Source organism: Neoarius graeffei, chromosome 28 (genome assembly GCF_027579695.1).
Source record: "Neoarius graeffei isolate fNeoGra1 chromosome 28, fNeoGra1.pri, whole genome shotgun sequence".
In the NCBI taxonomy this organism is placed as follows: domain Eukaryota; kingdom Metazoa; phylum Chordata; class Actinopteri; order Siluriformes; family Ariidae; genus Neoarius; species Neoarius graeffei.
The window spans coordinates 9,921,865-9,938,797 of NC_083596.1; the positions used below are offsets into that span (position 1 = coordinate 9,921,865).

A 16,933-nucleotide genomic window follows, 5' to 3' on the forward strand; every position below is an offset into this window, starting at 1 on the left:
GTGGTTCGCCCTGTCTATAGTGTGTCTTCGGGTACGCAAGTGCGCATCCGCGGCTATTCTCTGTTTTGGCCATGTAATTATAGCCGGCGATTGCTACAGGCGACCTAGGCAATTGCCTAGAGTGCAAAGTGTGCCCAGGGGCGCCAAGGGCGACCAAAACCCCACCAAAAAGGAGGGATGGAGTTATTGAATGGAGATCAAGTGCATCAGTGGTGTACAGTGTTTTCAACCACTGTGCTGCCGAACTCTAGTACCGCGGAACACTAGTGTGCCGTGAGAGATCACCAAGTGTACCGTGGAAAATTATAGAATGACTGTATATTGTAAATATTGGCAACAGCGTTTTAGTTTCAGTCAACATTTTCTATTGGTGATGTGCCTTGAGATTTTTTCATTGAAAAAAGTGCGCCCTGGCTCAAAAAGGTTGAAAAACAAGTGTAGCCTACGCAGTAGTGGTCGGTGATTTCCTTATGCCTACTAAAAATGCACAATGATAGGTTATAAGGGGGGCGGGGGGAGCGGTGTTCATCGGGGAATGAGAGTGGCTATCCACTGCAAAAAGTAGCCCAGACTACAAGTGCTTAAATGAAGAAATCCAAACTCTCGGGTGTGCAAGGGCGCAAACGAAGGCTACAGGAAGAAATAAATAGAGCCAAGTATAGTAAGTCTTATCTAATCTCTCATATCAACCATTATAGTGGCAAATTAATATTTTAGACGCCTGAATCAATGTCTGCCTAGCTAACTAGATGCAAACAGCAATAGACTTAGTACCCATAATAACCACCAACGCCCAGTCAAAGTTTGGCACCGCTAGACGCAAGTTCGTGGACGCTTGGGTCCGCTAGGCCAACGCAGAAATCTTGAATGCTGGACCACCGCTGCTTCGCCAGCGTTGCCCGGGCGGCGATTAAACGTTGCACAAACTTCGGTGGAGCGGTTGTAAGCGTTTTACGAGCGGACACGGGGTTGCTGGAACGGTGTCGGGCGTTGAAGCAGCTATCCATGGCGGCGATGAACTTTGGTTTGGCGTTGGTATAGAGGTGTCGGAGCGGGACCAGAATTTGGCTATAAATACAGGGAGAAATGGACCAGGAGCTCATTTGGAATCGAGCTGCCGTTGAGTTCAGACCTCATCTATATCGAATTTGCTCAAAGTTACAGTAAAACTGTATCACCATGGATGCTGAGAGACTTGCTATGATTGGTGCTAAACCAACTTTATACCCCCGCCAAGCCAAAGCCCGCATGCGCAGAACGCCGCTATACCAACGCTCGCGTCACCGCTAAACCAATGCTCGCTACCGCTAAACCAACGCTAAAGCAACGCCGGCTTCAGCGGTGCACCGCTAAGCCAACGCCCGTGTTTTCGATTTTTTTCCCATTTTGTGCGCGGTGACGAGCGTTGTTGAAATTCGGCCCCCCCTCCCTACCGTTCAAGGAACGCTCCAGCAAAGTTCGGGCGGTGTGACCGGGGCCTTAAGTTTGCACAATTTAGAATTGTAGAATTTTTTATTCATTTAATTTGTTAATTCTTCAGAGATTACTTAACTTTTAATAGCAAAAAAGAAACTAAAAATAATTTCTTGTTTATTGTCCATGCACTACACTTTGAACAGGGTGCGGAAGAGTTTTTGCCCATTAAGGCCCGGTCCCACTGGCCAATGGACACAAAACGTATGCGAAAAGGACACAGCGGACGAGCAAAATTTCGGGGGTGGCTCTATCCGTTTTCATCCGCTCCAGAAATGGACAAAATTGGCGAAAATTTGCGAAAACAGAACGGAAAAGAACGGACGTGGGTAGTATATAGCGGGGATGTTAAACGCATGTTCATAGGAAGCCTAGCGGATGAAAGCGGATGGAAGTGGATGACAGCTCCGAAGGGGTTACCGGTGATAACTGAGAAGCGGATGCATAGCAGAAAGAGCGGATGCATAGCAGATGAAGGGGATGCATCACGTACGCCTAACGGAAACAAAGGGGATGTTGCGCGGATGTATATCGGATGCAGACCGTTCACTGCGCATGCGGGGGGTATGAATTGCGTCTGCTCCGCGGAAATAAAGGGATGCAGCACGCACGCCGTCAGCATAAAGCGGAAAGACGTGCTGGCGGCTACATCGATACATCTCTACTACTAGATGATTTTCTCCCCCTTTTTATACAAAATATCGATTGTCCGCTAGGTGTCCTTCTACATGCTCTAGACATACTCCAGACATCCTAAATATACGAGATACATCCCAGATATAAACGCTTTGTCCGTTTTGAATACTTTATATACGAGATGCATACGCTTACATCCTTTCTATTTCCGTGCTACTAACGATGAATAGACGTTTCATGTACCTTATCTTTCCTCCCTCTTTCCGTTTTCAGCTGCAGCGGATGTGAGTTGCGAGGATGCCCAGAGGATGCAGAGAGGATACAGCAGACGTTTAACGGATGATAACGGACATAGAACGTTTGTTGCTCGTATATGTCGCGGATTTACATCGTACACGGCGGAAAGTTCATCCGTTCTAAAAGTTTTGTGCAGCTCAAAACTTTTTGCGCAGATGAAATCACAGTGGACGGATGCTCGATGGATAGAGTGTATGAAGCACGTATGCAATGAGTACACAATGGATGCATAGCGTTTTCCAACGGATGGCAAAGATTTTTTTACGTTTTACATCCTCTTTGTATCCGTAAGTGCAGTGGGACCGGGCCTTTATATGGAGATATGTATTGAATTTGTGTGGTCATTTTACTTTGTGACACTTTATGTTAATAATGATAACAATAATAACAATAATGAAAAAGATAAAAATGACTTCTTGTTTATTGTCCATGCACCGTACATTGTTTAATAGTAATAGAATAGAGTGATTAGATTAAAGTGTTATTTAGATGTTATTAGAGGGGTTTTTTTCCTTGGGGGGGGCGCCAAAACTCAATCTCGCCTAGGGCAGCCAAAGACCTAGAGCCAGCCCTGATTGACCATACATGCCTCTGTGAATTAATTGTTAACATAGAAACAATAATAGCTTAGAACAAGCGCCAGCACTTTCTTTCTGACCAATCAGATTTGAGAATTCAACAGCGCTGTGGTCTCGAGACAGTAATAGCTTTAAGGATGTGTTTTTACCTCATAGCTGGTTGTAAGTGGTGGATGTTCAGTGGTGTTCAAATTCCAGAAAAGTACAGGAGCAGGAGATCCGGAAGCGCTACATGTCACTATTGCATTACTTCCTGCCTTCTGGTTAACAATCGGAGGGACAACCTCTACCTGTGGGAACTCTAGAAAGCGAGAGATATAAATATGAATGTATTTATGATGACCTGTAGGATTCTCTTCAGCCAGACCAAAGCAATATATTACATGTTAAAGGTGCAGTATGATTTATCAGAATTTGTCAGGGTTAGATCTCTAAAGGTTAAATAGGCGGAGACGAATACATTTCGAATGAATTTTATTCACGCCTTGAGCCTTTCAGTTGCGCGGAGGCCAAATTACAACGCGATGAACATGCAATGAAAAGTTTGAGTGCACTCGCTGTCCTATTTTCTTTGTAATGGAAAATAAAATGGATCTACTTGATTCGTTATAGAATGTAAAACGGAATTCAAAGCTTTATACAGATTATCCTGACACCAGACACTGAACAATGTCTGTAAAGTTTGGATCCAGCTCCATCCCCATCACCAATAATAAATGAATCCATATTGGAAAAGCACTGCCAGTATTTATTTTGGTTATGTTTCTGTAAGTTTTTCGAAGCACAAAGTGATTTTTTTTTTTTTGCTCAAAGGAGGAATACCTGACTTCACTGGGTGCTTGGTGATTTGAGACTGACTGAGATGGGATGGGGCAGAGTGAAGGGGTATTCTGGAGCATCTATAGAGATCTTGCAGTCACGTGACCGGAAAGTACACAGCCGCCATCTTGTCGGTAAAAAACACCGCTGAATACTGCTGCACTCGTGTACAGAATGGATAAATTTAAACCGACGGACTACACGGCTCATTTTTCTAATGAACAGATAACTAGATATATGTCTAAAATAAACGATCTACAGATTAGTGACCCTTATGGCTTACCGGACGTAGTTTTCACGACCGTGTCAGTGGATATGAAACTGCCAGAGGTGGAATACCCAGACGTGTCTAATTACCTCATTAACTTTCCCTCGCTGTTCAGTGGTGAAGCACTGCGTGCTTATAAATCTCTGGACAGTTATCTTTACAGAAATTCAGGATTTGTCAGCGACTCAGATGTGGCATCTTGTAAACAAGAAAATAACAATCCTCATTGGATGGGTAAGTCACTTAAGTATTGAGTACTAATACTATTTATATCAGTATCTAGTATAGCACTGACCAGCCGATTATAGAATAGAATAAGGTAATTCCAGCTGTAATTCCAAATCGTCCGTCTTGTTTACCATGGATCTGGCGTTGGAGAGGTAGAGGCTTAGCAGTGGAGATTTGAGTGGCTGTTTTCTGAGCTTAGTCAACAGCCCAGCTCTGCAGCCTCGCTTTTGCTTCCTCTCCCGACGCCGCCTCCTTCGCTTTGCTTCCGATAACAATCCACGGAGACCCCGCTGGTCTCGCTATCTCGTCCGGAATGTTGTGCATGCGATAGAAATCGCTACAAACCGTCATTTTCTGCTGGAAACCAATGTCCAGTAAGTCCATATGGTTGTAGTGGATATTGAAGTCCGGTACAGACGAACAACACGCAAAAATACACACAAAAAACATAAAAAACGTGCACAGGTAGGGAGAGCTTGTAGCCGCAGCCGTTGTAGTAGAATTGTATATAGTAGGGTTTTCCAGAAGAAAAGGTAAAGTAAAAGCAGAAGTAGAACCAGAAGTAGAAGGCGGAAATATGGCGTTTGACCGACAAGATGGCGTCTGTCACAATCTGGATCGGCTGTGACGTCACATGCAAGTGCTCCATACACTGACTGACAAGAGGCCCATCCAAACAACAACAACAACAACAACAGGCTTTCCAGACCAGGAGGCAGTTTTCCAAATGGGTTTTTTCATCCCAGTAATTTTAAGGTTGTGTTGAGAATATGACTTAAACCATTATTAATATTAGCTCATCTAGCTGACAGGTGATGAGTTTATGCCATCGTGTGTTGTCCGTCGTCTGTCCAGCATTGTCCACATTTCATGAAAATCGTTTCTTCTCTCTCAATTCTTCACCGATTTTGATTCTTTTTGGTAGGAAGGTAGGTCTGCCTGGGGTGCATGTAACTTCTACCCAAATTTGCATAATTGCAATTAATAATGAAAATATGGAGTGATTAAGCCCTTACGAGCAGTTTCCGCACAAATCACTTCTTCTCCCTCAATTCTTCATCGATTTTGATTCTTTCTGGCATGAAGGTAGGGACACCTAGGGTGCATATAATTTCTACCCAGATTTGCTTAATTACAATTATTAATGAAGTTATGGACTAATTAAGCCTTAATGAGCAGTTCAACAAAAATCGCTTCTTCTTGGTCAATTCCTCATTGTTTTGGATTCTTTCTGGCAAATAGGTCGGTATTCCTAGGGTGGATATCGCTTCTATATATAGCTTGTATGTAGTGTATATAGCTTGCAATATTTATTGTGCAAGGTGGCCCACTTTAGATCGTTCCTTCTGGACTAGACAGGGCCGGAGTGAGCTACGCCGTCATCGACGGCCTCACTTTTAATAATTTCTACATATTTTTCCATATTATTTATACAAGGACGAAATAAAAAAATTTGACCCGTTGCACCTTTAATTGGCTGTTTATACTCTCATTGACTTGAACTTGAGCTAGAGTTTTCTCCATCTCAGTCGTTCCATGAAATTGTGATTGGAGTCACTGGTTTACCACATGAAGGGACAGTGATATTGGAAAGGGTCCTCAGCCTTCCACCTTCCTGCAGACACTGGAGTTGATCTCGCTCACTCAAATCCAACCACGACTTGATCCACATGTTCTCGCATGTGCACCGTAGCGGATTCCCGGCCAGCAGCCTGTATAACACAGAAGTGCCAATAAACCTATTAATCACATATTAAACACACAGAGTTCTTCAGTAACGGGTTTTTTTTTTCGTAGTAGAAGGGTGTTATGAGTGGGTGTATCCATACAAGAGGCTCTCATGCAGTGAGACACTCACAGAGTTGACATGTTGGAATTGCGAATTGCTGTCCATGACAGTGTTGATAGTCTGTTGTCTCTGAGGTCCCTATAAGTCAGAATGAAAGCTTATAGTGGCATCATTCTCTTCTACAGCATCAAGATAAACGAAAATTAAAACCCAATAACTGCCTTGTTCAGCTTGAGTAAAAAAAAAAACTACAGTGGAAAAAATATACTTACAAATACTGAAGTTTGGAATTGTAGGCAAACGCTGCTGTAGATACAGACATCAGTTGAGTGTTGATTATTGTTCTGTATTAAACACAATAATATCAGTATTAGTATCTCTACCAACACTTGAGTGTGCTCAAGTAAGCATTTTATTCAATCAGTAATTTTTCACGAGTTTGGGTAGCCATCTTATCTCACTTTACTGTCTGTAACTTATGTCCAAGTGCTATCAGGGTTGAGACAGAAGATGGGCGTACGGTATATATGGCCACGCTCCTGAATTATTCATTTTGTTTATTATTCTTATTCATTTCATAAAAGACAAAGAGGGCGGCACGGTGGTGTAGTGGTTAGCGCTGTCGCCTCACAGCAAGAAGGTCCGGGTTCGAGCCCTGTGGCCGACGAGGGTCTTTCTGTGCGGAGTTTGCATGTTCTCCCCGTGTCCGCGTGGGTTTCCTCCGGGTGCTCCAGTTTCCCCCACAGTCCAAAGACATGCAGGTTAGGTTAACTGGTGACTCTAAATTGACTGTAGGTGTGAATGTGAGTGTGAATGGTTGTCTGTGTCTATGTGTCAGCCCTGTGATGACTTGGCGACTTGTCCAGGGTGTACCCCGCCTTTCGCCCGTAGTCAGCTGGGATAGGCTCCAGCTTGCCTGCGACCCTGTAGAACAGGATAAAGCGGCTAGAGATAATGAGATGAGAAAAGACAAAGAGATCAACATCCTACTGGATGACATAGTAGGGGACAGCAGAGAGACGTGGGACAAGTTTTCCGATTTTGTATTGTATTTTCAGCTGATATTGAAAAGACTGGATGTCACCAAAAAGTGTCGGAGTCATCCAATATCAGGGTAACAATTTGTCTTGTGCTTGTTTCATCAATTCTGATCATGCTTTATGGATTAAAATGTGTATCCCTGTGTGGCAGTGGTGGCTCATTGGGTTAAAGCTCTGGGTTATTGATCAGGGATTCGAGCCCCAGCACTGCCAAGCTACCACTGTTGGGCCCTCAGGTAAGGCTCTTAACCCTATCAGCTCATATTGACCACATCAACCCAACATAGAGGGGCTCGAACCCAGGACCTTCTTGCTGTGAGGCGACAGCACTAACCACTACACCACTGTGCCGTCCTCTCTCTCTCTATATATATATATATATATGAGAGAGAGAGAGAGAGTACTGTGCAAAAGTCTTTGGCACCCTATTTTATTTTATTTTTTTCATACAAACTTTGTTATAGATTTCTATTTTATGACTTCTACATTATCGAACCAAAACATTTTAGAGTTCCAAACATTTGTTAATTTTCCAGCACGAAATTAAATGTTACAGAAAAAAAAGTTTGTATCTCAGCAGCGTATTCCATAAGAGCGCACTTTTCAGATTAAAAAAGAAAACATAATGAAGGCTACTGGGTTTTGGTGCAAAATGAAGAAGCGAGTGTGACAGTCAAAGTGTCCAGAAGAACTGGGGCTGGTTCTGGAAGACGCTCATTAAAACCTACAGCTCATTTCCGCATAAAACTGCACTCAATGGACCTCAGACGACTATTTTTTTTTTTTTTAAAGCAAAGGGTTGTCTCACACCAAATATTGACTTTGTTATATTGATTTATTACGGCTTCCTGCTTCCTGTTTATAGTATTATTTTTTTAATGTTGAAACATTTCATTTCATTATTTTTAAGCCATTTTTGGTCTCCAGCACTTCTTTACATGTGCCTAAGACTTTTGCACACTACTGTAAGGAGTCTCCAGTGTCAGTGCTGTAACTTGAAGTTTGCTGATTTTACATTTTAGGGTTACTGGCAAACATGACAAGGTGCAGTTCTTTTATTATTAGCAGTATTGTCTTAGGGGCAGCACAGGACACCCACACAAAATCAGAACAGTGACATTTTCATGATCGGGTTTCTATCACTCATTTGCATGTCACATCATTGATATCGTGTCACCAGGTGGGTCCTTTAACCTATCAGAATGGCACCCTGATACTAGTTTATAAGCTCGGAAAGGATACTTCCTGTCCTCTCACTCGAAAGTACAAAATGGGGAAGGAAGAGTTCGGGGGTAGATTAACTTACGGTGGTGCTTGAAAGTTTGTGAACCTTTTAGAATTTTCTATATTTCTGCATAAATATGACCTAAAACATCATCAGATTTTCACACAAGTCCTAAAAGTAGATAAAGAGAACCCAGTTAAACAAACGAGACAAAAATATTATACTTGGTCATTTATTTATTGAGGAAAATGGTCCAATATTACATATCTGTGAGGGGCAAAAGTATGTGAACCTTTGCTTTCAGTATCTGGTGTGACCCCCTTGTGCAGCAATAACTGCAACTAAACATTTCCGGTAACTGTTGATCAGTCCTGCACACTGGTTGGAGGAATTTTAGCCCGTTCCTCCGTACAGAACAGCTTCAACTCTGGGATGTTGGTGGGTTTCCTCACATGAACTGCTCGCTTCAGGTCCTTCCACAACATTTCGATTGGATTAAGGTCAGGACTTTGACTTGGCCATTCCAAAACATTAACTTTATTCTTCTTTAACCATTCTTTGGTAGAACGACTTATGTGTTTAGGGTCGTTGTCTTGCTGCATGACCCACCTTCTTTTGAGATTCAGTTCATGGACAGATGTCCTGACATTTTCCTTTAGAATTCGCTGGTATAATTCAGAATTCATTGTTCCATCAATGATGTTAAGTCGTCCTGGCCCAGATGCAGCAAAACAGGCCCAAACCATGATACTACCACCACCATGTTTCACAGATGGGATAAGGTTCTTTTGCTGGAATGCAGTGTTTTCCTTTCTCCAAACATAACGCTTCTCATTTAAACCAAAAAGTTCTATTTTGGTCTCATCCGTCCACAAAACATTTTTCCAATAGCCTTCTGGCTTGTCCGCGTGATCTTTAGCAAACTGCAGACGAGCAACAATGTTCTTTTTGGAGAGCAGTGGTTTTCTCCTTGCAACCCTTCCATGCACACCATTGTTCTCCTGATGGTGTACTCATGAACATTAATGTTAGCCAATGTGAGAGAGGCCTTCAGTTGCTTAGAAGTTACCTTGGGGTCCTTTGTGACCTCGCCGACTATTACACGCCTTGCTCTTGGAGTGATCTTTGTTGGTCGACCACTCCTGGGGAGGGTAACAGTGGTCTTGAATTTCCTCCATTTGTACACAATCTTTCTGACTGTGGATTGGTGGAGTCCAAACTCTTTACAGATGGTTTTGTCACCTTTTCCATCCTGATGAGCATCAACAACGCTTTTTCTGAGGTCCTCAGAAATCTCCTTTGTTCGTGCCATGATACACTTCCACAAACATGCATTGTGAAGATCAGACTTTGATAAATCCCTGTTCTTTAAATAAAACAGGGTGCCCACTCACACCTGATTGTCATCCCATTGATTGAAAACACCCGACTCTAATTTCACCTTCAAATGAACTGCTAATCCTAGAGGTTCACATACTTTTGCCACTCACAGATATTGGATCATTTTCCTCAATAAATAAATAAATGACCAAGTATAATATTTTTGTCTCATTTGTTTAACTGGGTTCTCTTTATCTACTTTTAGGACTTGTGTGAAAATCTGATGTTGTTTTAGGTCATATTTATGCAGAACTATAGACAATTCTAAAGGGTTCACAAACTTTCAAGCACCACTGATTGACCTCAGGACTCCTCACTGGAAGCCCGAGGTAGGAGGAGCATTGTACAGTATGTCATCTTTTTATGAGTATAATATTATCCACACTGTTAGAAATAGGGGTACAGTTGGAGTCCATTTCTGTCCCCTAAGGTGTAATCTACATTAATGTACCCCCTAGGGCTCATTATCGGACCTCAAGGTAACTATGTGTTCCTTTTAAGGGCCAAAAAGTTACATATATGTTCCCAAGCAGTATATAAAGTGTGTAAATAAGTATCTTAGAGGGCACTGATCCAGTGACAGGCCATTGTACCCCTAAAGGTACAAAAATTGACTTTATTTTCTGAGAGCGCATGTAATTAAATAGGCTAGTACAACACTTTTTATTATGTTGCTTGCTATGTTCTTACACATAGAGCAACAATATTCTGTTTTCCACCCAACTAGCTTACAAAACATTGGATATAATTTCACACAGTTTCATCATGATAATATGTGCAGCCTGCGGCAAAACCATTCCACCCTAACTCGCATATTATTGATTGGGTTAACTTTCAATGAGGTGACATCAGAAAGGTTTTCTGTGATTGGACTGACCAAGTCCTGAGCTCAGTCAGGGGAATTTCCAATGCTGGAGGCAGGCTAATTTAAATCGTGTCTATATAATGCTGATATTTTGTATCTTTCATGATATATTGAGTCTTTTGGGGCATCTTATAACTAGAATTACCCAAGGAGGTGGTATGGTTCATTTCATTCCTATTCTAAAAGTTTGATAAATTGTGCATAATGACATTTATTTGATCCACTTTCACTGGATATCGTGCTCTGATTGGCTACTCTACTACGAGGATATCAGCTCATATACCATGAGTAGAGAAAAACACAATGGTGGAGCGCATCAAGTCAGATATATATTAATACTTGTTATCAAGTATTTAAAAGAAACAGAAATGGCTAAAAGAATGTGTTTTTTTTTCTAGGTAATCTCCTGTTCCACACTCCAGCCCAATCAGTGGCGGTAATGCACCCTTAAGTTGGTTTGCCAACCACCAAAAAACCCTAAAGAAGAAGAAGAAAATGGAGGGACGTGTTACTGAGCCAACCGAGGACGAAATAAAAACTCTACTCAAAAACAAAACCCCCAAAAATACAAAAAAAGCAACAAAATATGGAATGAAAGCATTTGATGGCAAGAACGTATCTTTTTTTTCAAGAATTAATATTATAGCATTTTTCACAAATTGCTCCTGTCATTTCGCCGGTTTGTTTAAGCAGAAATTATTTTGTCGGATGTTTTGTGTAAAGTTATTATTTATCAAATTTGCAAAAAATAAAAATGCTCCATTTCTCAAAATCCAGTGAATGTGGATAGAATAAAACAGTTATTCCACTCAATCTCTTCGTACATGGCTCATAGCTGACTCGGTGCTACGCGCCTTGTCTGCTATCAGCTCATGTACGAATCGATTTTGTGGGATAACTGTTAAATATTTAGGGTGTCAGACTAATAGCCTGTATTTCAGTACAAATTCAGGGCATTTCTGAAATATTTTGGACACCCTATGAGTGCTGTTTTTGTCTATATTTTTATATTTATATAATTTTAAATGCTATGATTATTTATTTTTGATTAATATTGTACCAAATGTCTGAAAGCATTTGATGGCAAGAACGTATCTTTTTTTTCAGGAATTAATATTATCGCATTTTTCACAAATTGTTCCTGTCATTTCGCCGGTTTGTTTAAGCAGAAATTATTTTGTCAGATGTTATTATGTTATGTTACAGTTAGTGCAGATTTTTTTTTTTTTTGGGGGGGGGGGGGTTAGGGGGTTGTCGTTGGGTGGATATCACTGACATAAGTGACATTCCACAACATTAAATGTAACTATGAATGGATAAAAAGCACGACCTATCATTCTTTCGTCAATAGAAAATTGTAATTGGAAAATCGTTGTGAAATAAGAGCAATAAACAACTTTGAGGCATGCGAAGTTTTGTCAACCATTCCATACTCACATAATGACAAATACAGTACTTACAAATTCCTGAGATTTGTATAAAACTTCATGTAGTCCTCGTTGAGCATAAATAGTCCTTTTTGATTCGCAATATACCTGAAACAAAAAGAATCAGTTCCATGAATGCTGAGTTTGTTAAGGCATCATTCATAAGCTTTCTATGAGCTCTAGGGTTCTTAAATGTTTTGCAGCCAGTGGAAATAAATCCCACAGATCCCCTCGGTACAAATTTGATTTCATGAATATTATTTACACATGTACAAGAATATTTTGTCTATTGATTAGTCATAGAGCTTTTGGCTTCTTGAACCACCAACAGATACACTGGATTCAAGTTGACGTTATTTGCAAAGCAACTTTACCTTGAATTAAATTCTTTCCATTCAAATGGCCAAATAACTAATAACGAATCACAGTTATAATATTAGTTGTGATTTTCACTGCTGTAACTAAATAAAAAATATATATATCACAGACTCTCACTTTGAGAATCGAACAGATAGAGTGCCCTCCATAATTATTGGGATAGCTTGTAATTACTAAAAAGGGTTGGGGAAAAAAATCCACCTTTTAATGAAGTCGCTTCATCTCACCCTGAAAAAATGAGAAAATTTCAACCTTTAATGGAAATAAATTTATTCTGAGAAAAGCAAGAAATAATCATCGTCAACAAAAACATATGTGCCACTATTATTGGCAGCCCTGTATTTAATACTTTGTACAACCTCCCTTTGGCAGTAAAACAGCACTGAGTCTCTCTTATAACATTTTATAAGGTTGGAGATACAGAGCAGGGCATCTGAGCCCATTCCTCTTTACATAATCTCTCCAGATCATTCAGGGTCCTCGGCTCTCTCTTGTGCTCTCTCCTCTTGAGCTCAGCCTACAGGTTTTCACTGGGGTTCAGGTCAGGGGACTGAGATGGCCATGGCAGAAGCTTGATTCTGTGCTCCGCAAACCATTTTTGTATTGATTTGGACATACGCTTCAGCTCATTGTCCTGCTGGAAGATCCAATGACGACCCAGTTTTAGTTTCCTGGCAGAGGCGGTCAGGTTTTGATTTAAAATGTCCCGGTATTTCATGAAGTCCATGATGCCATGTACCCTGAAAAGGTTTCCAGGGCCTTTGGAGGAAAAACAGCCCTAAAACATCACAGAACCTCCACCATATTTTACAGTTGGGATCGGGTTCTTTTCATTATAGCCATCCTTCTTTTTACACCAAATCCACCTTGAGTGTTTATTGCCAAAAAGCTCCATTTTTGTTCCATCAGACCAAAGAACACAGTTCCAGTTAAAGTTGTAGTAGTGTTTCACACACTTCAGGTGCTTATATTTGTGGTTAAGTGACAGAAAAGGCTGTTTTTTTCTGGCATACGGTACCTTCCAAATAACCTGTTGGCATGCAGGTGGAGTCTGATGGTGGTTTTGGAGATTTGGAAACCCCAGTTTTACTTCTTCTTGTAATTCACCAAATGTGATTCTTGGGGATTTTTTGCCTCTCTTATTGTCCTCCTCACTGTACATAAAGGCAAAATAAACCTGGGTTCTCTTCCATGCAAGTTTGTAACAGTTCCAGTTGGTGTTCACGTTTTTATTCTTGCCCTAACAGTAAAAATGGCCATTTTCAGGCGAGTCACTTTTTTCTTTTTTTTTTAATAACCATTCCCTGACTTATGAGGCTCAACACACTCCTCCCTCATTTGGTTTGTGTGTTCTCTTATCTTTCCCATGTTGATATTGAGGGAATTTGACCTCTGTGTCCCCTCATATTTGAACCCCAGTTAATCAGGAAGTCATGGACTGCAGCTGGAAAGTTCCTTCACACTCCAGTCAACTCAAGAATACTGTACAATTTAAATGGGAAACATGCTTCAGTTATAATATGTTCACTATCATTTCCGGGGTGCCAATAATATGTGTTTTTGTTGAAAATAATTATTTCTTGAGAGATTTGTTTTTCTCTGAATAAATTTATTTCGATTAAAGGTTGGATTTTTCTCATTTTTTCAGTGTGAGATGAAGCGACTTCACCAAAAGGTGGATTTTCTTCTGACGCTTTTTACTAATCTTTACAAGGGGTGCCAATAATTGTGGAGGGGACTGTAGTTGGTGAAGAAAAGTCAAATGTATATACAGTATATGTGTTTTTACACTCATAAATAAAGGTACTATTTTCCTTGTCACATGGTTGGTACTATAAAATCTATATCTTTTCTACCTCTAGCACGTCTCATTACTAAGCACACTATATGGCCAAAAGTATGTGGACACCTGACCATCACACCCATATGTGGTTCTTCCCCAAACTGTTGCCACAAAGTTTGAAGCACACAATTATCTAAAATGTCTTTGTATTCTGTAGCATTACATTTAGCTTTCAGTGGAACTAAGAGGCCCTAACCTGTTCCACCGTGACAATGCCCCTGTGCACAAAGTGAGCTCCATGAAGACATGGTTTGCCAAGGTTGGAGCAGAAGAACTCAAGTGTCCTGCACAGAGCTCTGACCTCAACCCCACTGAACACCTTTGGGATGAACTGGAACACCGACTGCACCCCAGGGCTCTTCACCTGACATCACTGCCTGGTCTCATTAACGCTCTTGTGGCTGAATGAACACAAATCCACACACACTTCAAAATCTAGTGGAAAGCCTTCCCAGAAGAGTGGAGGTCGTTATAACAGCAAAGGGAGACTAAATCTGGAATTGGAGGTGCAGTAAGTTCATATGGCTGTGATGGTCAGGTGTCCACAAACTTTTGGGCATATAATATATATATATATATATATATATATATATATATATATATATATATATATACAGTCTCTTTCAGTAACTGCTTTATCCTTTGTCAGGGTTATAGTGGCTCTGGAGCCAATTCTGGGAACACTGGGTGTGAAGTGGGAACAAGCCATCTAAGAGCACCATGCATATACACACACACACACACAAATATATTTATCTTAACCAGTCCAATCCAACTGCTGGCATGGTTTTTGGGAGAACCCAGAAGAACCCCCACACCAACACAAGAGAGAACATCCAGAGAAACTCCACACCTACCCCCTTTTCAACAATGCAAGTGTGATACTAATTCTGGGCTGGTGTGAGATCCAGTTTGGAGTTGGTTCGAATTGACCTCTTTTTGACCAACAGGGAACGGATTCTGTTCTTATTCATGCACCAAATTGCGAACCATTTGGAGCATCTCATCTCACCTCATTATCTCTAGCCGCTTTATCCTTCTACAGGGTCGCAGGCAAGCTGGAGCCTATCCCAGCTGACTACGGGCGAAAGGCGGGGTACACCCTGGACAAGTCGCCAGGTCATCACAGGGCCGACACATAGACACAGACAACCATTCACACCTACGGTCAATTTAGAGTCACCAGTTAACCTAACCTGCATGTCTTTGGACTGTGGGGGAAACCGGAGCACCCGGAGGAACCCACGTGGACACGGGGAGAACATGCAAACTCTGCACAGAAAGGCCCTCGCCGGCCACGGGGCTCGAACCCGAACCTTCTTGCTGTGAGGCGACAGCGCTAACCACTACACCACTGTGCCGCCCACATTTGGAGCATTTCACCCAAAAATAAATTGGTTCATATCCTGAAAAGTTGGTTCCCAGCTGAAACCAAAGTGTTTTTTCCAGCGCGAACTGTGATGACATCAGTGGGCGTGTCATTAGTTTGGACAGGAGGCAAAGCTCAGCAACAGAAATGGATACATCTTCAGAAAAAACGGACTGAAAACAAATATCTGCAATAACAGAACAAAACCTTGCAGGTAATCAGTGCGCTCTGCCGTCTTGCTACTACTGTTTACTCCTGTTATGAATTGTACAACGACCTCCATTCATGACACAATGGTTCTGCTCAAAACTGGTGAAAATGTGAAGCGGTTTGCTAGCTGGCACCAAGGTTCAAAGGATCCTGAACGGAACTGGTTCAAGAACCCGTTCCCTGTTAATTGAAAAAGGATAATTGTGAACCTTCTAAGAACCTGTTTGTTTTTCCACAGGATAGAGAGCCACCATTGAGCCATGTCATTACAAGCAATATACAGTAACATATGCAATATAAATTCAGCAGTGGGAAACTACCGAAGACAGAGAAGCAGGAGAAGGTAAACTTCGTGAAGCCTGGAACAACAACTGGACTGAAGAAGAATGGATGCAAGGCAGTGGTGATTGATAGTAGATAGGAATGACAGTGGCAGATTAGCGTGGATCTGGAAAACTTTATGGTGTTTCCTCTCGTAAGGACAACAAAAAGACCGGATATCGTTATATGGAATGAAGAACGGAAGATCAGGATTGTTATCGAACTAACAGTGAGTTAGGAAGACAACATCAAAGATGCTGAAGACCAGAAGGAAAGAAGATACAGAGAATTAATTGAGAACTGTAAGGGTGCAGGTTGGAAGGTAGAATACCGTCATATTGGAGTTGGTGTAAGGGGATATATCGAAAAAGCTTTAGTTAATCTCTTCAGATATCGCTACAGAAATCTACAGACATCAGAACGCTTGTCACAGATGTGCAAGGTGAAGTAGAAAAGGCATTATTATGGTTGTGGTTGAAGAAAGATGACCAAGTATGGTTGGAGAGTTAGGTGAAAGTAGTTAACACCGACATACGGTATGACACTTCCTGATGGAGGGGCCCCGCCGTATCAGTGCTATCAGACGAGAACAAGGGGCCGAAACTGACTTATACGGTATCCTCCTGATGATGTTGCTAGTCAGATCCAGGAATGAAGCTGTTAGCTATGAAGCATCTCCTGTACAGTAGGTGTTTGTGACCCCTGTACGTCTCAGTGCCAAACACAACAACAACAATAGCTGCTTTGATCTCATCTCATTATCTCTAGCCACTTTATCCTGTTCTAC

At 41.4% G+C, this 16,933-nt stretch overlaps 1 protein-coding gene across 1 annotated transcript in view; it reads right to left on the reverse strand.

The window, feature by feature from the left end:
* Positions 1–16,933, reverse strand: part of ntrk2b (neurotrophic tyrosine kinase, receptor, type 2b) — a 50,780-nt gene that overhangs the window by 32,046 nt on the left and 1,801 nt on the right. The window contains exons 2-6 of the mRNA XM_060912237.1: positions 12,059–12,133; positions 6,361–6,432; positions 6,158–6,226; positions 5,866–6,011; positions 3,134–3,285 (exon numbers count right to left, since the gene is read on the reverse strand). Of these exons, the coding sequence (XP_060768220.1) occupies positions 3,134–3,285; positions 5,866–6,011; positions 6,158–6,226; positions 6,361–6,432; positions 12,059–12,133 (514 nt within the window). The remainder of the gene's footprint in view (positions 1–3,133; positions 3,286–5,865; positions 6,012–6,157; positions 6,227–6,360; positions 6,433–12,058; positions 12,134–16,933) is intronic.